This window comes from Chiloscyllium plagiosum, chromosome 35 (assembly GCF_004010195.1).
Source record: "Chiloscyllium plagiosum isolate BGI_BamShark_2017 chromosome 35, ASM401019v2, whole genome shotgun sequence".
Taxonomy (NCBI): domain Eukaryota; kingdom Metazoa; phylum Chordata; class Chondrichthyes; order Orectolobiformes; family Hemiscylliidae; genus Chiloscyllium; species Chiloscyllium plagiosum.
Window position 1 is genome coordinate 24,000,399 of NC_057744.1, and position 25,692 is coordinate 24,026,090.

The following is a 25,692-nucleotide window of genomic DNA, read 5'->3' on the forward strand; positions in this document are numbered from 1 at the left end:
CAAGCTCACTTTGTACTTTTTTTTTGTAAAACACCAACCTGATCAGAGATGATATTACACACTGCTGGAACATGTTAGTCTTGAACCCAGGTGTTCTGGCTCAGAGGGAAGGACACTACCACTGTATTACAAGAGTACACTAAAGATTATGTTTTTTTGTCCAAATAAACCACCAGCCAAATGAAGTCGGAAGGGGCAATGATGCACTCTAACCATTATGGTGCCCACCTCTGTCTGAAAAGAATATATGTTTTTTTTCATTTTCAGAAGTGCTTTCACATTCAACTGTTCTTTTTTTCCTCACCACCTAATCACCTGTTTTACTTTGCATGTTCATCCACCACCATGAAAATACACAAGTTTACAATTAATTGTTAATTTACATGCACAGCCCAGCAAGGGCAATGCAACAACATCAAAGTTAGGAGAAGGTTAAGAAGAGAAGGAGGGGACTAAATTAAAATGGCATTGGCAGGGGAGGAAAAGTGCTCCAGCCCCTGTTGTGCCCACATGTCTCGAAATGCATTGAGAGTATTGGTGAACACTGCATGTTCCCTCTTCAAGGACACCTGGGTGTGAACAATGTCATGACAGAGAGGTCGACAGTCAGCAGCTATGACCCTCTCCAAGAACCCAACTCTTAAGTACAAAGTTCAGTGATCATCACATGTCCTTGATCAATCCTGAAGCTCTTCTGATTGATCTATGAAAGGACCTGCACATCTAATACTGACAGCGGCCGGATGTAGTTGTCTTTTATTCAAAGACACTCAGCACCTGAGCATTAAGAAGGTGTGGCCTGCTGAGAACTACCTCCTGCCCTTCCTGCTGACTGCCTCCTGCAAGCAGTGACCCAGCAAAGATCTTGGGCCCTTGGATGTTGTGCCAAGGGTATCACCAACATCCTACTGACTCTAGGTCAAGCAGAGGCTAGCAGATGGAAATTCTGCTCTCAACGTCCTTCATCCCAGGAATGCCTGCAGCTGGTCTGATAAATATCCAAGTGGCAGGAGATGTGACACATTTTCCTGAAAAAAACAAAATGGGGCTCTTACTGGCACTCGAGCCAATAGCTGAGACATCTATATCCTCCTCAAGATTCTGTCCACAGTTTCATAATGACCTAAGAGCTATATTTAATCATCTGATCTTCTTCATTATAAGTGACATTTACTTGATGAAAATAGGCTTTTGACAAGTAAGCCACACAGATAGTCTCTGCACCAGAATATTAATTCAATAAATATCTTTTTCCATGTCAGGTTTAGAATAAATTCAACAATTCTAAGAATTAATACAGCTGTGCTTAGTTAATTATTTTCTCTCTAAATTAGCAGAGGGCTTGCACATCATGGACATTATCATCTCTCTGCTTTGATTTCCAAAAATCAGTATGGTTTATTCATGGATTTTGCCATGTAGCATACAGACCACACATTGATAATTTACTGTAATTATACATCATTTTAAATTTAAATCAGATTCAGCAATAAAACCCCCACAATGCCCACCAAGTTAATTAAGGTGCGAGAACAAAGGTAATGGAATATTCATGAGAAAATCACAATTGCACCACACAAGCTATCCTCGAAAGTGAAGTAAAAGTGCAGTTCCATCAGATTCCATCCAAAAAATTGATTTTAATAATATCTGGATTTTAATGTGAAGGCTACTGTGCCACAAATTGTAGCATTTGTTTTGGTCTAATCTTAACCTGTTAATTATGTGATCAGCACCAAGCTGGCTGGTTATGTATCAACGAAGTCCCAAAAATGCCATGCTAAATTAACAGAATTAGTTGACTTGTTTTTGAAAAGAAATAAATTATCCACAGCCTTGCGAAATCCTATATCCTGGTACAGCAAATAATCCCATGCTGGTTGGGTCTCACTGTTATGTTATTTGTCTATAGATCAATGTTGGATATGAATAGCTTGGATTTTACAAATTTATTTTTACATTCTGCAGTCTTTGGTTTTCCACACATTGAAATGCAAATATATCTGCATGTGCTATCAATAACATCTGGTAAATCTATATGCGACAAGAGACACATAATGAGCTGGTAGCACACACACAGGTGATAGCATGTCAACAGCAGTCATTAGATGCCACCTGAATGTTTGCATTGACATTTTGTGCTAATTTCCAAGTGCATGACCGCCCCAGTATGTTAGTTTCTCAGCATCATTTCATGCCATTTCCTTCTAACACCCCATTGTGAATATGACTGGAAGAGGAGAACATTCTTCATTCAGAGCACTGTAAATCTTTGAATTTGAATACATAGAACTTTGAGGATGTTCTCTCATGGAGTATCTTTAAAGCTGAGATATACAGGTTTTAGTATCTAAAGAATCAATGTATATGGGAACCAAGTGGGAAAATGGAGTTGGGGTAGCAAGTCAACCATGTTCTTTTTGTCATTCACTCACTGAACATGGGTTTCAGTGGCTGGTCAGTGTTTATTGATATTCTGAGTTGCCCTTGAGAATGTGGTTGTGAGCTGCTTTCTTAAATCACGACATTCCACTGGATTTAGACAGACCCACAATGCTATTAGGGAGAATTTACCAAGATTTTGTTCAAACACCACTGAAGGAGCAGCGATATATTACCAAGTCAGGATGGTGAATGGCTTGAATTTATAGGGTGTGGTATTCCTACAAATCTGCTGCTGTTGCCCTTCTTGGTAGGATTGATCATCAGTTTGGAAGATACTATCTAAGAAGCCTTGCTGAACTTTTGCAGAGCATTTTGTAGAGGGCACAGACTGCTGTTTCTATGGATCAATATTGGAGTGAGTGAATGCTTCTGGATATGACGACAGTCAAGTGGGCCACTTTGTCATGAATAGTGTCAAACTCTTTGAATGTTGTCAGAACTGTACTTGTCCAGGTAAGAGGGACAAGTACAGTTGTAAAAAGAAAACAATCTTTAAAAGATCTTCCATGGTGTTGGGAATGAGAGATTGATGTCAATAAAGGATTGGCTGAGGAATAGCACGAATGGCAGGTGTCTTTTCCCTAGCATGGGGGACTTCAAAATGAGGGGGCTCATTTTTAAGGTGAAAGGAAAAAGATGTTAGAAATCATAAGGTTCAATTTTTGTTTTTACACAGAGAGCGGTTCTTGTGTGGAATGAACTTCTTGAGGAAGTGGTAGATGTGGCTACAGTTACAATGTTTAAAAGGCATTTAGAGAAGTACATGAATAAAAATTGATTGGAGAAATATGGGCCAAGCACAGACAGGTGGGACTAGTTTAGTTTGGGATTATGATCGGCATGGACTGGTTGAACCCAAAGGTCTATTTCCATGCTGTATGACACTATGAAAGGAGAGACTGTACTGTATTCAAATTTGCTGATGTCAAAAGATAACTAGGGAGTTAAAAATCACATAACACCAGATTATGGTCCAACAGGTTTATTTAGAAGCACTCGTTTTCGGAATGTCGCTTCTTCATCAGGGCAACCATCTGATAAAAAAGCTCCGAAACCTAGTGCTTTCAAATAAATCTGTTGGACTATAACCTGGTGTTATGTGATTTTTAACTTTGTTCACCTCTGTCCAACATCAAAACCTCCAAAATATGTAAGGAAATTAATTGTAAAGAAAACAGCAAGAATGTGCAACTTCATAAAAATAATTTCAATGAGCAGGCAAAATTTGGCAAGTGTATAATTTGTGAAAACATATGGTCGTCCATTTTGACAGGAAAAATAGAAAAATAAATTATTTAAATAGTGAAGGACAGCGCAGTGTTGTAATAGAGTGGGATTTGGTCCTATTCATAAATCACACAAAGTTATTTGATACAACAAGTAATTAGGAAAGTAAATGGAAAGTTGGCCTTTATTGCAAGGAGATGGAGCATAAACGCTGGGAAGTCTTGCTATGATTTTACTGGTCACTGGTGAGATTGCATATGAAGAGCTGTATGTGCTTTTGGTTTCCTTACTTAAGGAGGATTAAATCTACACTGGAAGCAGTTCAGAGGAGGTTCGCTCAGCTCACTCCTGGAGTGAGGAATTTTTGAGCAAATTGGACTGTACCTATTGGAGTTAAGAAGTCTGAGAGATAACCAGATTGAAACCCTAGATATTCTGAGGGAGTTTGACAACTTGGAAGATGGGAGGATCATTCTGCTTGTGAGGAAATCGAGAATTCAGGGGAGCTGCTTAATAAGGAAAGGTTTCCCATTTAAATAGGAAATTAGCACAATTTTGTTTCTCAGCGGGTCATAAATCTTTGGAATTCTTTTTCACAGATGGAGTTAACAACTGAATCAGTGAATCAAAACTGATTGAGAGAGATTTTTGATTGACAAATGAGTGAAGGTTTATGGAAAACACAAGAAAATGGAGTTAAGGCCATGATCAAATCAGTTCTGAGCTTACCAAATAGCAGAGCCAGCTTATGACCTATTCAGAATTCTGATTCTGATGATCTTATGCATTGATGTTAGAAAAGGGAAAATAAAATCCTGTGGATCATTTCTAGACAAATTGGTATGATGCATATGATTTGGTTATACCTACATTACAAATAAAATTGAATATAAGCAAAGAAACATAACTGACTGCTTTAATCTTCATAAAATGGGCCTAACATCTTTCACCTCACCCATAAAAATATGGGACAAATTTACAAATTTCAACTTATTAGACCAACTATAAGTTCTGGACAATTCAATCTTATACATTCATTGTTTAATATTGAGGGGAAGTTCTCCCATATTAAACCAATGATCAGCCTTTGATAGAAAAGTCAGAGTAGAATGGAAGAATTAACTAATTTTCATTTGTTATCAATAATATGTTGATAATTGTTTAGTATTCAATTCTTGGTCAGGGATTGATAAACTCCATAAGTCAGTTTATTTAAAACAATAAAGCACATTACAAAGTATGAAACAAACATTAACCAATTGATTTCTGTCAGTAGCTTGCAGACTTAAAGCTGACTAACTGGCAAAGAGTGCCACAACATTGTATACACAGCACAAGGTGCCCTTAAAAGTGAACTTTCTTAAAGGCAAGGTACATATAAAACAATGAGAGCCACTTTGTGTGGCATAAAAACAATGAGTATATGGTAGTGACCTGTTTTTCATGTACACCATATTTGCTCTCTGTAACTCTTTCTAGGTTGAAAAAGAACAAGAAACAATAGTCCTCAATTAAAACAAAGAAGTGCTTTATTCTAATCAAAGTAGGAGAGTGTGAACTTATTTGCTTAGATGTCCTTGGACCTTGGAGTATAGGTTCATAGTTCGGTGAAAGTGGAGTCACAGGTAGATGGGAGAGTGAAGAAGGTGTTTGGTATGCTTTCCTTTATTGTTCAGTGCATTGAGTATAGGAGCTGGGAGGTCATGTTGCATCTGTACAGGACATTGGTTCGACCACTTTTGGAATATTGCAAGCAATTCTGATCTCCCTCCTATAGGAAGATGTTGTGAAACTTGAATGGGTTCAGAAATGCTTTCCAAGGATGTTGACAAGGTATGCAGGGTTTAACCTATAGGGAGAGGCTGAATATGCTGGTGCTATTTTCCCTGGAGAATCTGAGACTGAGAGGTGCCTTTATAAAGGTTTATAAAATCATGAGGTGCATGGATTGGAAAATTGGACAAGGTATTTTCCCTGAAGTGGGGGAGTCCAGAAATAGAGGGCATAAATTTAAGGTGAGAGTGGAAAGATTTAAAAGGGTCTTCAGGGGTAACTTTTTCACCAGAGAATGGTGCATGTATGGAATGTGTTGCCAGAGGACGTGGTGGAGGCTGACACAATTCTAACATTTAAAAGTCATCTGGATTGGTTTAGGAGTAGGAAGGGTGTGGGGGGATATTGGGCCAAATGCTGGCAGGTGGGACTAGATTGGGTTGGGATATCTGGTCAGCATGGATGTGTTAGACAAAAGGGTCTGTTTCTGTGCTCTATATCTCTCCAACTCCACATAATGTGTGAAGAGTTCTTAACTGAATTGTGACCATATTTAAAATCTACCTCTGCCACTTTAAAAGCCTGTGATATAATTATTTGCATTCAGAGAATTGATTGTTTTAATCATTAGCAACTCTCACTAAATTGAATTTTTGTATATGTACGTTGAAGCATTGATTCTCTATGCCCTACCAGTCTTGTGTTTTTCCTTTGTCAATGTCATTGAATTTTATTTACTGTTGAGATACCAGTGACAAATATGAAATTTATCCATTTTCTGGCTTTGGGCAAACTATAAATTTCTTCATGATGTGTCAATTTTCAGCAATTGAAATGAACCACTCAATAATGGTATACTGAGTGGAAAGTGAATATTGCTGGGAAGTGAATTGTCAGTGATATATATTCTTTCATGCTTGTGAAAGATTTTGACTCAACAAATCATAGAGAGCCCTAAAGAGGAGCAATCAGATAAACCACATACAAACTCAGCACTTTGTGATCCTTTGTTTTCAGGTGTTGTCAAGATAGACTAAGGGGAAGAGAAAAGCACACAGCATGAACTTGCGTGAGTTTCACTTGAGTCAACAGAAGGAAAGTTAGTCAGGTTCAGAAACAAGCCCAAAGCTTCAATTCTGAAATGGCGAATCCCCTTCGATGAATTTTCCTTTCTGCAATCTATCTAGGAATTGGTTAACGCCCAGGTGATGAAGACAGATATCATCCCCATCATCTGTCACGAGCTTCACTGACCTTAATCATGCTAAACATTGATTGACTGCCACCTTGTGCTTACAAGTTTGACCATGTCAGTGTGAAGAGTAATGAAATGCAAAATCTGACAGTCTTTTTATTAAAATGTTCACCATGAAGGATAATTTGTACAATCCAGAAGTCAGTGAGTCTAGAATTGGGAACTGAAGCATCTCCAGATGGACACTTATTCAGTGAGCAGATGTTACTTACCAGACAGATTATGAATCTGTCATTGGCATTTTAGAATTGAAATTTCCATCCTCACTTTAAACATTGCATTGAATTAAAGCTCTAACATGCAATGACATGACTGAAATTAAAAGCTATTAACAGATATAAGACAATTCAACTTATAATTTTTTTAACAAAGCTTTCAGTTTGGTATTCAGACTGAAATACCAAATTGGCAACTTTTCAACTACCTATCTGACATCTATCTGAATCAGGGATTCACAACTTAGAGAACCACTATCTGCTTCAGGTCATGAGGAGGAGGTTTCAGAATTTAAAATAATAAATACATTCCAGAAAAAAAAACACTGTTGCCCAATGGCAGAATTGAGACAGGCAAAATGGTGCTCTGTCTTTGACATCTGCTTGTTCCTGAGGAGGAACTGAGATGGTGTTCACTGGACACTGCATGAAGATCTCCTGTCTTATGCTGTTTACTTCTTTCCATTTTCCCCTCTCTGCATCCCCTCCTGCACCAACATTTGTCCTAATACCAGGCTGCATAGGTTGCTGTTAGCCAATGTATTTTCTATCCTTAAGTTATTTCACCACTTTGTGTCACCAGAGGTTTAACTTTCAGTTCATCTCACCCACAGTTCCAGATTATAGCCAATGGTGACCATGTGCAACAATGCATTTTCAGATTTGGATATTAATTTACCCTGTTTTGTCATACGTGCAGTCATAATTGTCAATTAAATATAGAATGGGCAAAGAAGTAGACAGCAGCTACTATGAAGAAAGGAATTGCATTTCTACTTTCTTGCACAGATTCAACTATTTACATACAAAATCCAAAAAAAAATTAATAAGGGGTTAGGGGATGAAGGTGGTGGTACGGAAGTCAACGTGTCATCTATGTCGGGAGGAAGGCTCGAAGGTTAAGGTTGAGAGCAGATTCAATTAGTGCAGGTGAAAAATTACATAAACATCCCTTTCCTTCTCAACAACTATTACTCTAAACATGAACTCAAAGTAAAACTATTCACAATGCTGTGATGTATATAAATGTGATGTGTGACCCTAGAATGGCATCTTAAGAATGCTGTTTGGGAGAGCACCCTGTCTTGTGAGGCTTAATGCTAGTACAATGCTATTATTCACAGAACATTAGCAACACATAAACATGTAGACTTTGTAAGTCCTGCAAAACTTACCAGGCAATCTTTTGTGTAATCGAGAAGTTCCTTACGTCTGGGTGAACTTCGGGGAAGCATTGTGATATTGGCCTGGCTTATTAGCTCAACCATGTTGGGGCACAAAATTCGTGGAATGAGCTTCAGTTCCTTAATCTCCCTGAAAAGTATAAGGCAGGTATGTAACAACAACAATTAATATTGACATAGGGTCTCAAAAGAAGGAAAGATGTGTGAGAGGAAATAATAAAATGGCAATTAGGTCAGGTGACTAAAGGAAGCTTGGTCAAAGAAGTGGTTCCAAAAGGAACAGAAAGTGGTGAAAAGGAATTCTAAAGAAAGGAGGCGAAAGGTTGGATGACACAACTGCAAATGCTGGGACAGAGATAACAGGATATGTGTGAGAGAATAGAGCCTGAGGAATTGAGTGAATTGTTTACTGGAGGAAGAGTACATGGAGCCTTTTGACAGAATTCGGGAGCTAACACAAGTTGCAATATATATTCACAAAAACAGTGTCTGATACAACTGAATGGGCTCGCAAGTTTAAATGATTGGGTCAAAAAAGTTTTGTGATATTTAGAAATTTGAAGTATTTTGTGATATATTCACAAAAATGCATGTCCCTCATTGTACGCTTCTTCCACTCACACCATAATAACTCCCTATTTATGTCACAATATATATTTCCCTCCAAGGATGGAGAATTCAATAGGAAAAATGTTTTGGTGGCATGACATTTTGTCTACTTTTTAAAAAATAGACGATGACACAGCATGTGATTCTCTGATTCCCTGGCGTACATTCCCATGTTTTCTTAATTAAAATTACTTTTCTCAGGAGACATTTTACCCGAGGCAGGAAATTACAGTTTATTCATTTTAAAAGGAACCATCTCAAAGGACGTGTAATTCAAACTTTACTCCAGCTCACAAATTAACTTAAAAATCCACAAACATTTTGTAAAGTTTTTGTTTTCATCTTCAAAATCTTTGAGAGATTTTAGGTCTTGTGTCAGCCATTTTATAAATTACTGTACCACACATTTCAGCAGCAATAGAGTAGTTGGAGCTTATTGATGTGGAAGCATTTTATTAACCTTACAAATCTGGTCCATGTTCAGTGGAGAGATTTCGCCAGTGAGAGTTCGAATGAGTGATACTGTGCTCTTTCGCATGAGGAACACAAATTGAGCAAACGATGGAGTTGAGTGGTCCCCTCCCAGGTTTTTTAAGGGTATGTGATGTTATGGAGTGGAATTGGCTTCCCCTATCTGATGAATTCACAATGTGTGTCTTAGTGACAGCGTGTAGTCACATACACATTCAGAGAACCCACAAATTGATATATATGCATTTCTGCACAAATGAGTAAGAGTTGGCATATGTCCATGCACATGAAATATCAGTTTACAGAAGCTATATAACAAAAGGAAAAGAAAGCTAACCATTTTTATGCCAGCTTCTGTTGACTTGACAAAGTGCAAGAACTGATTATCAAACACAGGCCATTTGTGATATGCCTTCAGTATGTACCCAAACTGGGAGGTCTGAGGAAAGACCATCAATTAGACTTTCACAGGTGAGGGAAGCCTGAAGAATCCTGAGCCCTGATCTGTCCCTAGAACCCCATTCCAACAAAGAAGCTCAGGTGAGACTTTCATAAGCCCTTGTCCCCATTTAAAAACATAAGGGACCTCCTAGATCAAACTGTTTCTAATGAACTGCCAGAGGATGCCAGTGCAATTACAACATTTAAAAGGCATCTGGACATGTATAAGAACAGGAATGCTTTGGAGTGGGCCAAATGCTGGCAAATTGGACTACATTATTTTAGGCTATTTAGTCGGCATGGATGAGTTGGACCGAAGGATCTGTTTCTGTGCTGTAAATCTCTATGACTCTACTGACTGTTTCAGATGAGATTGGTCATTTTTCAGGTATAGTCAATGCTTTAAACCTATCACAGAGATTAGCCATCATGTACACCTACAAAACGTACACAATGAAATCCAAATCTGGCCCCAGGAATTGAAAATTGTTAATTTGCAAGCTTCTCTGATAGATCAGAATGACACATAGTTCATGTTAGGGTCTGCAATTGACAGTCATTAAACCTTTTGGTCTTAAAGAGACAAGCTAAATACGCAACAGGGTTATACATTGGAGATAACACTGGACAATCATCAAAAGCAACTAACTCCCTAATTATTACATCTGATGCAGGTGGCACACAAACATCATGTTGCCTGCTCATTCACTGATTGGAGCGTGCAGCAGTGGCTAAATTTGCTGTTGACTGCTAAAATGTTTCTGGAGAAATCCAAGTTCAACATCACATAAAGCTAGCCTCGATCTACTTAAACCCAGATTGTGAAAGGGAAGGTTTATTCTGCCTGCAACGGCTGAGCAAACAACCAGCCTGCAAGGAGGGGCCGAATTGGTTTGCAGGAGAGCAACAATTTGATGTAAATTCTGACAGAATACACTGGAGGCCTTGGGTGGGAGGTGGAATGTAGGAGAGATATCCAGCTGTCCTGATAGACATTGTGAAACACTGAGTTCAATTAAACAGCAAAAGTCAGCTCTTATCTTTATTCCAGAAAACAATGTCACAAGGAGTTCACTGACCTCACAGGAGAGGTCAAGATCAAAGAATGCAGCGTCAAATGCCATATTCAATCAACTGAACCACTAACTTCAGAGACCAGTCATCCCCTTTTCCTTACCTACTGAAAATCCCTATCCATGACTGACCTCAATAATCCTGTTTCACCTACATCTTCCTGGTTACAGATATAGCCAACAAGCACAAATGACACAAATTACTCATCCATATTGGATCACATTCACTGACACCCTTTCTGCCTCTTGCAGGAGAAGGTGACACAAATCCAGGATGCAACACCAGCTGGCAGGGGAGACAGGCACAGTTACCAGACTTTAATCTAGATGGAGCTCCTTATTATTCATATGACCATGACCGAAGCTGTGGGCAGCATATGTGCTGAAACCATGACCAAACACACATACCTAATCATTCATTGTTCATCTTATCTCTCCTTTCTGCCACTATTTTTTCTGACTGAAAATTTTAGAAGGTGGAAGAATTTATCTCTTATTTTTGAGCTTTGTAACCAAACCACAACTCTGCATTTGTGGCCATCTCTTTGCAGGATGTCAACCTTGCCCAAGAAGAAGAGGAAGAGACGAAAGAACAGGAACTCAGCAAAAAGGAAATACTCTACAACTCACACAATCCTAGCATCTCAGAAACACGGAATGTAATTAATGCTTGGTAATGCTGTTAGAAATTATCATTCTGCAAAGTTCACACATGTCAAATTTTACAAGATACTTAAATATTAAGCTGTGTCTTTTGACTTGAGGCCCCTGTGCTGTGTAACCTGTATTCCTTACTGTACTCTGCACAACACGTTTCTCCCTATGATGTATATGTCCTTGCTTCCTATGATCTGTCTGTGCTGCTCACAAATTGACAATAAACCAAATAAATCAAACCATAATATCCTGAAATGGGAGACGTTGAAAACTTATCATATGAATTCTGCTAAGATCAACCCATATGATCTTTTTGAATGGTGCCCACAGGACCAGGTTAAAACCCACAGAAACACAAGTGCCAATGTGCACACCTTGAAGGACACTGGTCTTACTGAACTTTCAGAGCTGCTGCTGCTGTGATAATCTCCAAGCAGAATGTTGATAGCAGTAAATAACTTGCTTGAAGAAATTGTTCTTTTTGTTTAATTCTGTCATGGCACATGGGTGTCAATGGCAAGACCAACATTTGTTGCCCATTCCTAATTGTCTTTGAACTCAGTGCCTTATTATGTCAATACGGTAGATTTACATCTCTAAAGGACCCTTGCGATGCATACACTCACTTCTAATGAGACCAACTTTCTATCCACATTTTTAATAAGTAATTGAACTTACATGCTACTGTGGTAATGATTCGGAGCCCCTGTGTGCTTCCAATTAAACCTGTTGGACTATAACCTGGTGTTGTGTGACTTTTAACTTTGCTACTGTGGTAGTTACCTTTGGGGGATTTAAACTTGTGTTCCCTTCCCTAGCTCTTTCCAAATTGATTTAAAGATGAAACAGACACCAGAAGGATGCTTTGTTGTTGGAACCCTATTCACTGGGTACAGGGAGTCAGATTGCAGACTGCGTGACGGCTTTGTGGAACACCTATGTACTGTCTGTAAAAATGACTCTGATTTTTCAGTTGCCCGCCACTTCAGCGCATCATCATATTCCCAGACTGTCGTTACTGTCTTGGGCTCTGGTGAAGCTTAATGCACGTGAGAGGAACAGCAAAAAAAATCCCCAAAAAGAACTGGAGATACTGGCAAAGCAGAAATTGCTGGAAACCTTTGAAGAAGGGTACTGGATGCTTATCATCAACTCTGCTTTCTTCCCTCAGATACTGCCAGACCTGCTGGGTTTCTCCAGCAAAGTCATTTCCTGTGATGGAGGAAAGCATCTCATTTTCTGCTTGGGGACCCTACAGACATCAGGACTCAACTTTTTAAACCCTGCACACCTCCTGTTGTGTCTTTTACCCATGCTCACATTGCAAGCCCTGTCATGGCATGAGTTGTTTTCAGCACAGCCAACCCTATTTTCACCCACTCATCACCTTGCTAGCTTTTCTTCTTTGCTGGCTTGCCATCAGCGATCCCTTTGTTCCGCTCTCTCCCTCTGGGCTCCAACTCTCAGGTCCCCTTTCTTTGCAGCTCCTCCCCAATCCCGACCTTTGCCATGCTTTGTCATCAAGTTCAATACCAATGTTTCCTAGGTGCCTTCAGTTTGAAAGACGGGTCACTGGATCCGAAATGCTAATTCTATTTTCTCTCCACAAAAGATGCCAGACCTGTTGAGTTTCAGATTGAATGAAGGGATGTGGCATGGTGCATTTAGTGGTGTCACTTAATGAGGAAGTGGCTTTCCCGTGATTCATTACTTACCTGCTCAGAAACATTTAGACATTGTTGATTGAGTTTGTTAAAGAAAAGGATCTTAAAATTGGACCTTGTTGAGTGATTCTTTGTTAGTAGTCTGGAAATTTGTATGGCATTTTTAAATGCTGTCCATCACCACAGGGGCTATAAGAATATATTTATAGCTGCACAGAAAAAAAAATCAGTTTACAATAGATCATCATAGAATCCCTTCAGTGTGGAAACAGGCCATTTGGCCAAACAAGTTCACACCAACCCTCCAAAGAGTATTCCACCCAGGCCCCTTCCCCATTACTCTACATTTCCCCCGACCAACGCACCTAACCTACACACGCCTGAATACTGCGGGCAATTTAACTTGGCCAATTCACCTAACCTGCACATCTTTGGACTGTGGGAGGAAACCAGACTACCCGGAGGAAACCCACACAGACACAGGGACAATGTATAAACTCCACACAGTCACCCGAGACTGGAATCGAGCCCAGGTCCTGGGCGCTGCGAGGCAGCAGTGCTAATCACTGAACCACCACTGTGCCCGTTAATAGTCAAAGTTCCATTTTACAGGAAAGTGCTTCAAGTTTATTTTTTCTAGAAGTAAAGTTAAAGGGATTTTTTTTTGGAAATCGTCGCAGTAACCCACCTGAAAAAGGGGTCATGATCAGATTAAAGTTGTGAAAAATCGGAAGAGTAACTGGATAGATACTTCAAACAAATAGATTACAAAGCTGTGTTGAGATTTCCAGTTAATCTTGCATAATTAAATGCTTGCTGGAATGCAGAAGTTAATTAAAGTGTAGAAGTAGAATAGAAATTGCTTTCGTGAATCACCACACAGTTTAACAATCGGAAATGGAATTAGAATGTTAGACTGTCTAGTAATAATAAGCAGCTTATTAATAAGCCTTACGAATGGTTTTAGGTTTGAAAGAACTGAAGGTGCATCAATACAAACAATGAATTCCATGGAATTAAGTCTGAGGCCAAGAATGGTTTCCACCAGCTTTTGGAACTGACCGGGAAACAGAAAGACTTTGGGAAAATAATCCTGACCTTGCCATAAGGTGGTGAAGAAAACCTCCCAAGAGTGAAATTCCGTTAACTTTGCTACCACAAACTTGAGTTTCTACATCCACCTCTGCTCATGATCCCTGTCTTGCTGCAGGCTGAAGTGAACAAAAAACTACAGCACTCATTAATGGGAACAAGAAACTTGACTGTCAAAACCCAATCTCCCAACATGTCCTGCATCACTCCCTGTAGATGTCAACTTTTAAATCGTGACTCAGACATCCAAGCACTTCTATAAACTCAACAAGAAATCAATTAGCAACTGAGCAGAAGTGGTGCTGACCTCTTTAAATACCACAGAGGGGATAAGATGGGGATTTCCTCCTTGCTGTTGCACACAGCTTCAAGTAGTGTGTGGCTGAAAGATGGAATTAGCTGGAGAACTCACATTAAAAATTACATATTGGCTGAAGTCAGAATCACCCTACAAGTCATGCTTCTAGTGGTCTGCTCTGTATGATTGTGCCAATGTGGGCCATCCTTATAACTGTAATTTTGAGACCAAAAGACCATTTGCAGAACCAAAAAAAGTCTCATCTTAAAAGTATGCTTCTGCGAACAATATATGTTTTTGTTTCTACATTCTGAAATGTGAACAAGGAAGAGCTGCCCATCTCACCTTCATGAAAACTACCACAAAAAACTGCAGATCATTTTTGCTGTTCTTATATTTACATTCTGAATAAATGATTCATGATGACTGATACATGCTGAGACAGTTATTGATGCCATATTTATTCAACCTCATGCAATTGCTTTAAAAAAATGGGATGGAAACCAATAAATATCAACATGCTTACAAGAGAGTTCCAAATGGACAAAAAAAGAGACAGGGAAATGAGAAATATCAATTAAGTGAGTAAAATTTGAAGAACTAATGATAACAGAGGTATTATCACACATTGGGGGCTGACAGAAGATTGACAGTGAGTTGGATACTGACAGTCCAATTTTCAAAAGTGGAAATCTGTCTGAAAAGGGTTATCAATCAGTTTCCATGCCTGATGAAAAAGTGTCTGAAATTCTGTGTCTGATAAATGTGATTATTATAAAAACATAGCTGAGTGGTTTGAGAAACAGTTTGAATAGAACATATATTTAAAATAAAAGTGCTGAGATACAGCATGCAGGAGGACACACTCCACTACAGAATTATCAGCTATAAATTGTTTCTCCTCAATCTTTTGTTCATAATTCATAATGAACCAAGCAATTATTTAAAATCAAAAATAAAATCTAAAGGGTTGGCAGTTTGAGGGTGTTCTGAAGAAGGATCAGAACACCCTCAAAAGAGTTAACCCTGATTTCTCTCGACAGGTGCTGCCAGACCTGCTGAGATTTTCCAGAAACTTCTGCTTTTGTTTGAACATGTCTTTTGGGGACCAGGTGATGGTTGAATAGTCTGAATGTCAAAGATCTTGAGTTAGGTGCAACTATAATTTGGACTAAAGAGTTTAATGTGGGATGTAGAAGACAATCCCTTCGCAGAGATGATTCACCAGCCTTTCCCTCAAAACAATCCAGCTTTGCAATAGGGGCCTCAGGAAGATGTTAGATATTTTATTCACAAGTGAAAATGGCCTAATGCCTGCTTCAGGAGTGGGAAAGGATGCCTCCTTTTTCTGTTTTTTCCTAGTATGGCAGATGTTGCACTTTCATTTGGAAATGTGTCATTTCTCATGTGCACTATTTTAGAGACAAAGGAGTCCATGTAGCAATATCTAAAAGAACTCTCTGGTCCTATAGAATCCCATCCATGGCTCCACCATTCAACAAGATGATGGCTCCTCTGTTTACATCTCAAATACTGCCTTCCTATTTATCCCCAGTAACCTGGATTACCTTCACCAAATTTATGCTAAGTTCTCAAGACCCAGTACTTCCCACTCAGTATTATGGAAAAGCAGATTCCACTAATAATGTTCTCTTCTATCATATAATATTCAACCAAACAACTGCAAATAATATAAGCTTTATTATTAGTGGTGTGTAATCAGGAGGCTATTTTGTGAGTGTTAAACAATGCTTAATATTTAAAAACTTCAAATCTATCCTGCCAAAATCTGAAATGACATCAGCATGAGATGCTGTTATATTATAGAACTGCTATTTCTGATAGTATTTTTGACTCACGCCTCATAGGATATTTGCATTAGGACCTGTGAAATGAATCATTATTCACCTTGAGAATTAGAATACTTCAGTCTAATGTAATATACCACTGAAGCATGGTAAGGAGCATTGTTCAATTATTGTTGAGTGGAAGCATCCCCATCATTCCAAACTTTGTTCAATAACCAAAAAAATGTTTTCAATTTTAACTTTGAATTCGTATTTGTGCTCCACCACACGGCATGTGATTAAATTCTTTCAGTTCTGACAACAAGCTCAAACTGACCATAACAACTCAAACAAACTGGAATCAGTGAATAAGAGAATGCAATAGTATGTCATGCAATGATGCCTGATCATGACTGAATGGAGGCAGATAACCGCACGGAATTTCAATGAATTTGAAGTAAAAAGAGAAAAAAGCACTTGGCAGATCCAAGTGAAATACTTTTGTCATGATCTTTTAGACAATAGACAATAGACAATACTACCACTCTCTGGGTGAAGAAGTTTCTCCTGAGCTCTGTCCTAAATGGTCTACCCCGTATTTTTAAGCTGTGTCCTCTGGTTCGGCACTCACCCATCAGTGGAAATATGTTTCCTACTGCCAGAGTGTCCAATCCTTTCATAATCTTATACGTCTCAATCAGATCCCCTCTCAATCTTCGAAACTCAAGGGTATACAACCCCAGTCGCTTCAGTCTTTCTACAGCCAATGACAAGGAACCATTTCAACAGCTCCTTGGTCAAACACAGAAAATGGGGATGAATTGAGACAATGGGTCCATGATCTTGGCAAAGCTTTTACCTTGTTTCTGTTAAAACAAGCAAGATTTTCATTTGATGGCAAATTTTATATTTCGAATTTGAGTTAAGTCGAAGTTACCTTAACTTGGGAGCCAGGCTGTGTGCAGGAAAATGATTCAAATCGATATTCAGTGTTTTAGGCATTGCTCACAAGCACCAGCTGACACTGAAGTGAAACTTACCTTGGTCATGGCTCAAAGACAGGTCATTCATTGGCAATTCTGTTGCCATAACAGGGCAAAACAAATCTTGGCGGAGATGAATTCTGGAAGGAATCGTGAAATTGTCTCGCTTTATTCCCCTGTACAAATTCAAGGCCAGAGTTTGTATGAGGATGGGTGGACAAGAGAGATGGATGCTGGGGGTGCTTGTTGTAGCTGGTCAGGAGCAAAAAACAGGGCAGCAAATAGCTAAGATGCAGCATTCTCCTGAGACAGGGCAAGATAAAAATCATGACGATTCTCATTTGAAGAATGTGAAGAAATACTAACTGTATGAAAAGGAGCAAGTGAGAACTGCAGATGCTGGAGATCAGAGCTGAAAATGTGTTGCTGGAAAAGTGCAGCAGGTCAGGCACCATCCAAGGAGCAGGAGAATTGACATTTCGGGCATGAGCCCTTCTTCAGGAATGAGGAAAGTGTGCCAAGCAGGCTAAGATAAAAGGTAGGGAGGAGGGACTTGGGGGAGGGGCATTGGAAATGCGATAGGTGGAAGGAGGTTAAGGTGAGGGTGATAAGGTGAGGGTGATAGGCCAGAGTGGATGTGGGGGCAGAGAGGTCAGGAAGAAGATTGCAGGTGAGGAAGGTGGTGCTGAGTTTGAGGGTTGGGTCTGAGACTAGGTGGGGGGAGGGAAAATGAGGAAACTGGAGAAATCTGAGTTCATCCCTTGTGGTTGGAGGGTTCCTAGACGGAAGATGAGGCGCTCTTCCTCCAGCCGTCGTGTTGTAATGGTCTGGCGAAGGAGGAGTCCAAGGACCTGCATGTCCTTGGTGGAGTGGGAGGGGGAGTTGAAGTGTTGAGCCACGGGGTGGTTGGGTTGGTTGGTCCGGGTGTCCCAGAGGTGTTCTCTGAAACTTTCCGCAAGTAGCGGCCTGTCTCCCCAATATAGAGGGGTGTGGACCTGACGAGGGAGTCACGGAGGGAGTGGTCTTTTCGGAACACTGATAGGGGAGGGGAGGGAAATATATCCCTGGTGGTAGGGTCCGTTTGGAGGTACGGACCCCACCACCAGGGATATATTTCCCTCCCCTCCCCTATCAGCGTTCCGAAAAGACCACTCCCTCCATGACTCCCTCGTCAGGTCCACACCCCCCCCACCAACCCAACCTCCACTCCCGGCACCTTCCCCTGCAACTGCAAGAAATGCAAAACTTGCGCCCACACACCTCCCCCCTTACTTCCCTCCAAGGCCCCAAGCGATCCTTCATATCTGCCACAAATTCACCTGCACCTCCACACACATCATTTACTGCATCTACTGCACCTGATGTGGCCCCCTCTATATTGGGGAGACAGGCCGCCTACTTGTGGAACGTTTCAGAGAACACCTCCACCTTATCACCCTCACCTTCACCTCCTTCCACCTATCGCATTTCCAACGCCCTTCCCCCAAGTCCCTCCTCCCTACCATGCCCGAAACGTCGATTCTCCTGCTCCTTGGATGGTGCCTGACCTGCTGCACTTTTCCAGCAACACATTTTCAGCCCGTAACTGTATGAAAATTAATACTTCAAAATGCAATAATTTTATGGAAGTAATGGCTGAGAGGAGAGTTGGAGGATTTTCTTTGGATGTGGTTTGTGCCCAGTTTGCTGATTTAACCCTAACACTCTGGCTTTAATAAGGGAAACATGAGCTAATTATTAATTAATCTTGATTAATAATGAAGATTGCTTCTCAAAGGTTGAATGTTTTATTCTCAAACACAAACCAATGCAGGATTCCTTGAAATGTACAGATTAAAAAGGAATAACAACACAGTAATAGTAGTCCGCCATTTAGCACCACAAAGCATTTTCACCATTCAATGATGAATTTGGGTCTTAATTCCATATCACTCAGTTTTGATCAGTAAAATTGCAACAATCCCACTTGCACTGAGTTTCCAGGTATTCAAAAACAATCTCCAGGACACAATTAAAAAACATTGATTTTTGTTGTCATAGTCTTTGAACATTATTCTATACTAGATATAAAGAAAATGGGAAAACATTTTCAAAGGAGCGCACCCCTCCACCTCCCACTTGATGAAAATTAAGAAAGAAAAGATTTGAGTGAGAATTAGTGTTGATGAGAACTCGAAAGAATGCAATCCTTACATTGGGAGGAAAGGACAGTTTTTATACCAAGAGGTTGTCTGGAATAGAAAGTAATAATGAAGCAAGTCAATCATCCCAGAAAATGGGAGATAATATGTTTTCTTACATTTCTGTCTAATTTGAATTGTGACTATGTGAAGAAAAGAACATCACTTACGGTTGAAAAATCATGTATGAGATCAAGAATTCATCAATGTCTTCTTGTGTCAGCTTGCTGAAGTAATTTGAATTGCTGGTCTTCTTGTCTTTAAAGAATTTGATAGAAAAACAGCGAATCTGTAAATTACATGAGCAGTGTTAATAGGGTTAATGAAAAACACAAGACTGATACAGTTAATGTTCTAAAACACAATAACATTTCTCATTGCGGAACATGGCCAACCCATCATTGTTGCAAGTATAGCAATCTCGTTGACTCTGTCGTGCAGTTTGAGCATTAAGATATTGGGGCAAGAAATATTTTCTCACTGAAAATAACAGTACTTGCCACATTATACAAAACCATAATTTATACATTATCCCATCAAAAGTTTTATCAAGTCAAATCAATTGAACAGGTGTAATAAAAATAAACATAAAGTATAGAAGGAATTGGAAACATACTTATTAGGGAAATATGCCACAACTTCACATATAATTCAAAAAAATGTTCCATAGATAAACGTTTGGTAATCTTAAAATTCTCACACAATGGTCGTCTCTTAATGAAATAAAGATTTTGTTCCGTGATTACCATTCAGTTCTCTTTCAGCATCATGGAAACTATGTCACACGGTGATCGTGAAATATAATGTCAGTGATATTGTAAAGGAATGTCCTGTGTCCGGGGGTGGGGGAGGCATGTTGGTGACAGTCCTAAGTTGTTGATTCTGGGGGGAGGCAGTTAGTGACTTGGCGGGGGGGGGGGGGGTAGGAGGAGTTAGAAGCTGTATGTGAGGAGCAGTTAGTGACTGAAGCAGGGACAGAGTTAGAAGAATCCATCAGGAGAGAGACCTGCGTGCCTTTGTTGAGAGTAAGCTGTCTAACAATCCAATTCTTTGAAGCATGTCATTGAGGCATAGAGATGTACAGCATGGAATCAGACCTTTCGATCCAACCCGTCCATGCTGACCAGATATCCCAACCCAATCTAGTCCCACCTGCCAGCACCTGGCCCATATCCCTCCAAACCCTTCCTATTCATATACCCATCCAAATGCCTCTTAAATGTTGCAATTGTACCAGCCTCCACCACATCCTCTGACAGCTCATTCCATACACGTTCCACCCTCTGCATGAAAAAGTTGCCCCTTAGGTCTCTTTTATATCTTTCCCCTCTCACCNATAGGAAGGAGACCAGAATTGCACGCAATATTCCAACAGTGGCCTAACCAATGTCCTGTACAGCCGCAACATGACCTCCCAACTCCTGTACTCAATACTCTGACCAATAAAGGAAAACATACCAAACACCTTCTTCACTATCCTATCTACCTGAGACTCCACTTTCAAGGACTTATGTACCTGCACTCCAAGGTTTCTTTGTTCAGCAACACTCCCTAGGACTTTACCATTAAGTGTATAAGTCCTGCTATTCCAAAAATGCAGCACCTCACATTTATCTGGATTAAACTCCACCTGCCACTTCTCAGCCCATTGGCCCATCTGGTCCAATCCTGTTGTAATCTGAGGTAACCCTCTTCGCTGTCCACTACACCTCCAATTTTGGTGTCATCTGCAAACTTACTAACTGTACCTCTTATGCTCGCATCCAAATCATTTATGTATGTCATGGTTATCAGTTTTTCATCAGAATAACATTCCATGAAAAAGCTTTTAGGTTGAGATGCAAGTACATCTATTAGAACTATGTGAATTGGTGATTATGGTTTAAAATTTAAAGAAAAGAATGAAATTATTAACATTGTTCTCACGAAATGGAAAGCACTTTTCAGCCAAGAGAAACTTATTCACCATGATTCATAATGTGATGGATGTGATAAATTTGACAGAATTATTGTGAACAAATGACAAGCTTTAAAATAAACATTCACAAAGTGGTAGGTCATATTATAGCTACTCCCGATTATTATTCAATAACTTGCGTTTGACAGTGTGTTCTTGTGAATTGGTCTAAGGTTAATAAAAAGCTCATCTTATGATACTGCATTCCAATACCTTACTGACTACAGTCGCTGTTATAAATATGAGTGACAATAGCTACCTTTCTATGTTTAAATAACCAACTTCACGCAGAGGGTAGTGCATATATGGAATGAGCTGCCAGAGGAAGTGCTGGAGGCTTGTACAATTGCAGCATTTAAAAGGCAGCTGGATAGATATATTAATAGGAAGGGTTGAGAGGGATATGGGGCAAGTGCTGGCAAATGGACTAGATTAGGTTCGGATATCTGGTCGGCATGGACGAGTTGGACTGAAGGGTCTGTTTCCGCGCTGTACATCTCCATGACTCTGTGACTCTAATTGCTCATTTCTGTGGTTTGAGATTCTTTAATTTATCAAAGTTAGTTTGCACTCTCCCATATCTATTTGCTTAAATGAGTGAGCCAGAAGTGTAAGCAGCATTGAATTGATCTGCAATGAACTTCCATGTCTCCACTTTTGCACTCGTTGTAGTCACAGCCCAAAGTGATATTGATAAGCCAGTCACTTAAGTCAGTCTGTATCAAATAAATTACACCTCAGCAACATTCACATCCAAATCTTTGTACACTTAGAAACTGACAGCCAGCCTTATCAACTAACCATCTGGTTAAAGTACTAGAACATGTTCAGCAAATATATCACAACATGCTCGATACATTCAGGAAAGGAAAGGAAACATTGGGCAAGTGGATGAAATTCAAGCGTGAATTTGGAGGCATTACATGGTGAAGGGAGCAAGTTGTGATCGTTGACACAGATTGTGGGAGGAGAAGGAGGACATACTGCCACAATATCTAACTCCAAACGCTGCAGCCAACTCGCAGTTAGCTTGTGCGGCAAGTTCGGTAAAGTGGATTTTGATGAAGCAGTGTGTGATGTTTGAGTGGAACATAAACACCATCATATAGTCTGAGTATTTGTTTCTGTGAGGTTAACCTTCCATAAACTGATAATGTGACTTTGTTCATATGGAATTTATTGACTTGAACTTACCTGATTACTGGAAACAAGGGGGTTATTTGCCAGTGCCTTCATCACATCAGGTTTCAGTGTGTTAATGAGGCTACATGGAATTCCTTTGACCACAGCCTTCAATTTACTTCAACACAAAGCAGTAAAATAAATTTGAAAGGATTAAAAATTAATACTGATAGTTCATATTTCAAACTTTATTTTAAAAATGGTTATAATTTCCCACAAAAAGCATTGCATAGTTTAATGTTGCATAAGAATCCTAACAAAATAATTTTCATCTTAGAATCATAAGGTTTTCAAACAAGAAAAACATACTAAGCACATATTCTGCATATATTTAAATTTACCTGATAAATTTCAAGGGATCTTATTGATATGTATTAGAACTCCAGACATCATAGGAAATGCTCAAAAAATTAAGATAAATTTCTTCTGTATTATTAAGACTCAGTACATTATTGAAAAGAGATCTAAGTTGATAAAGCTACAAATCTTGCACACAGCTAGACAAATGCAAAAAAGCCATATTTTTGATGATTGCATTAACTAATACAACAGGAGGAAAGAATGATGATTGGGTGGCAAGGTAACTCTGTGTCTAGCCAAGACTTTATTATGGATAAAGCAATAAGGGAGCATTTCCTGAACAATTCTGAGTGTGCTAACAGTGCCATGAAAATTGATTTTTAAGACGATGAGTTGAGTTTGAAGTCAGAAGTCACACAACACCAGATTATAGTCAAACAGGTTTATTTGAAATCATAAGCTTTTGGAGCGCTGCTGCTTCACCTGACAAAGGAGCAGTGCTCTGAAAGCTTGTGATTTCAAATAATCCTATTCAACCATAACTTGGTGTTGTGTGACCTCTGCCTTTGTCTACCCAGTTGAACGCTGGCGCCTCCACAACATGACTACAGATGAGTTTGATGCATTGGTCATTGACGCTTGTTAAAAGAGTTACAAATTCTTATGCAGGGACTGATTCTTGACAAACAGAAGGAATATGATTCAAGTCTTCCACATTTTTTGTTTTATCCAAGAGATTAGGGAGCCTATTATTCCCCTTTGCTTTCTCCATGGTACTACTTCCACCAGAGTTGATGTGCCAACCAACCAACACCCTCCTGTCATGAGAGCAAATAACATCCTCATGAGAGCAAAATGAATAGCTTCAAAAAAGTCTCTCTTTTCAGCAATATTCCATCATCAGGAGAATGAAATATTCTTGCCTGTGAATTCAATTCAGTTCTTAGTTCTCTCTACTTTGTTGGAGAAGATTTAAGTTATAGACCTAGTATTTTAATTGGCATTCTAGTTTAACACCAAGAAAGAACTACTGTGTTCAAGCCTTGTCTTCAAGCTAATCCATTTGGAACAAATGTTAAAAATTGTACAACTTGAAAAAAAAAAGAGTTCTTTCAGCTTCCACAGTATCCCCAAAACAGCTTATCAGTTGTGTTACTGCTGTCTATGGGACTTTGCAATGGACAAATGAGTTCCAAAACAGCATTTGTTAACAATTTGTAAAGTAATTTATTTTTATATCGTATGTTTCAATATGTTCCTGACAAGATGCAGCACATAAATATTTCAATTCATTATTCTTCATTAAGCATGGATGGTCTGCCTTATTTCAAGCATGTGTACAAATGCTGTGAAATAAGAATAAATTACTGAGTGCTCTACGCCCTAACAATCTGTGATTTCCTCAACAAATTCTTCAAAATAATAACCGTCAAAGTCAAGTGGAAAAGTCTTTGACTGACCTGATATTTTTAACATCGTTGAGTTGGTCTTTAACACGATCAATGGCAACAACAGACTAGAAAATTGAAAAGAAATCATGTTTTCTTCAGAAAGGGGAGAATGACAGGGAAATATTTTCAGTGCAGAATTAAGCTTACTGACAGATTGCCCTTTAAAATAACTGTATGTAATAGATCATAACGAGACATCCTCTGGGCACCATCCAAATCCATAAGTGTAACAATTTCACACTTTTAAAGATATGTTCATGATATTTTGACATTGCTAGCTAGGCTACTTGAAATGCTGCAGTCATTGGAGTGTGGAGAAATCCACAGGAAGGGAATTCCAGGAATTTGACCCAGCAACAATGTAACAATATAGTTCCAAGTTAGGATTGGGTGTGACTGGGAAATGAATTTGCAGGTGATGCATCTCCTACATACCACCTGCCCTTGTCCTTCAGAGCAGTACGTGTCATGGGTTTGGAAGAAGTTGTCAAAGAAGACTTGATGTGTTGGGGCTGGTATGTCAGGGCTGGTTGACATTGCTACCACTGTCATTATGGTGTCAATGGTGAAGAGAGAGAACATTGAAAGTGGTGGATGGGATGCTAATCTGGAAATGGCAAACATAAACAGAAAACAAAAGCTTTTTAATCAGACCAAAAGGAATTACTAATCATGTTTAAAACGATCAGTAGAATGACTAATTGGTATTTTCTGGGCTCACTACTCTGGTGGCCATGATGTGGAGATACTGCTGTTGGTGAAGTGGCCTGATGAAAGAGCAGCACTCTGAAAGTTTGTGATTTCAAATATGTACAAACTATAACTTGGTACCATGTGACTTCTGACTTTATCCACTATTAAGGCTTGTGTAATGGTAAATAAGGAAACAAATCAAAAAACTTCGAAGTTGAGTTTTGGTCAGTTTAAGCGGTCTTTGAACTTGAGATTTGGCACGGATGTTGATGAGAAAATTTGCTCTGTTATCCCTGTTTGGTTATTCCAGTTGCTCAATCTGGTCGTTCTCGTGGTGCATGGTCTTACCTGACCCTTATTCCAAGGTCTGTTCTTGCTTACGAAGTCTAAATTACTGAAGTTGCCAGCCTTTAGTAGTTTCTTTACTGGAATTTCTGGCACCAGTGTCTCTGGAAGTAATTCTAGAGCTGAATCAATTTCCACTGACTCCAAAATCTGTGCAGTTAAAGCAAATTCTATCAGTTAATGTTTCTTTGAATAAGGATCACATTTACAATGAAGAACTGTGCAACCACATATCCATACTGCTTCTCACCTTAAACAATAGCTCAACAAGAAGCCCTGGTTTGGCATTGTTGCAAGGAATCATGGACATAATGGGCAGATTCCTGTGCTACTCCCTTCCAAGAGTTTAATGGATTTGGCATATTTAATTAGGTGGTGAGTAGGAACCCACACATTGTCCCGACCATGTC

The 25,692-nt window shown here is 39.4% G+C and overlaps 1 protein-coding gene and 1 long non-coding RNA gene across 5 annotated transcripts in view; one reads left to right on the top strand and one right to left on the bottom strand.

Annotated features, from left to right (window-relative positions):
• Positions 1–14,758, top strand: part of LOC122540711 — a 69,029-nt gene extending 54,271 nt beyond the window's left edge. For 2 of the 3 annotated variants that reach the window (XR_006309387.1, XR_006309388.1), the window contains exon 3: positions 11,245–11,708. This is a non-coding gene — a long non-coding RNA (uncharacterized LOC122540711). Of the gene's footprint in view, positions 1–11,244; positions 11,709–13,981 lie in introns of those variants that run through there. The other variant, XR_006309389.1, reaches the window with a different exon arrangement.
• Positions 1–25,692, bottom strand: part of LOC122540707 (otoancorin-like) — a 204,294-nt gene that overhangs the window by 28,982 nt on the left and 149,620 nt on the right. For both annotated transcript variants that reach the window (XM_043676824.1, XM_043676826.1), the window contains exons 11-15: positions 25,286–25,432; positions 24,254–24,309; positions 22,506–22,611; positions 19,525–19,643; positions 8,091–8,229 (exon numbers count right to left, since the gene is read on the bottom strand). In XM_043676824.1, coding sequence (XP_043532759.1) covers positions 8,091–8,229; positions 19,525–19,643; positions 22,506–22,611; positions 24,254–24,309; positions 25,286–25,432 — 567 coding nt within the window. The remainder of the gene's footprint in view (positions 1–8,090; positions 8,230–19,524; positions 19,644–22,505; positions 22,612–24,253; positions 24,310–25,285; positions 25,433–25,692) is intronic.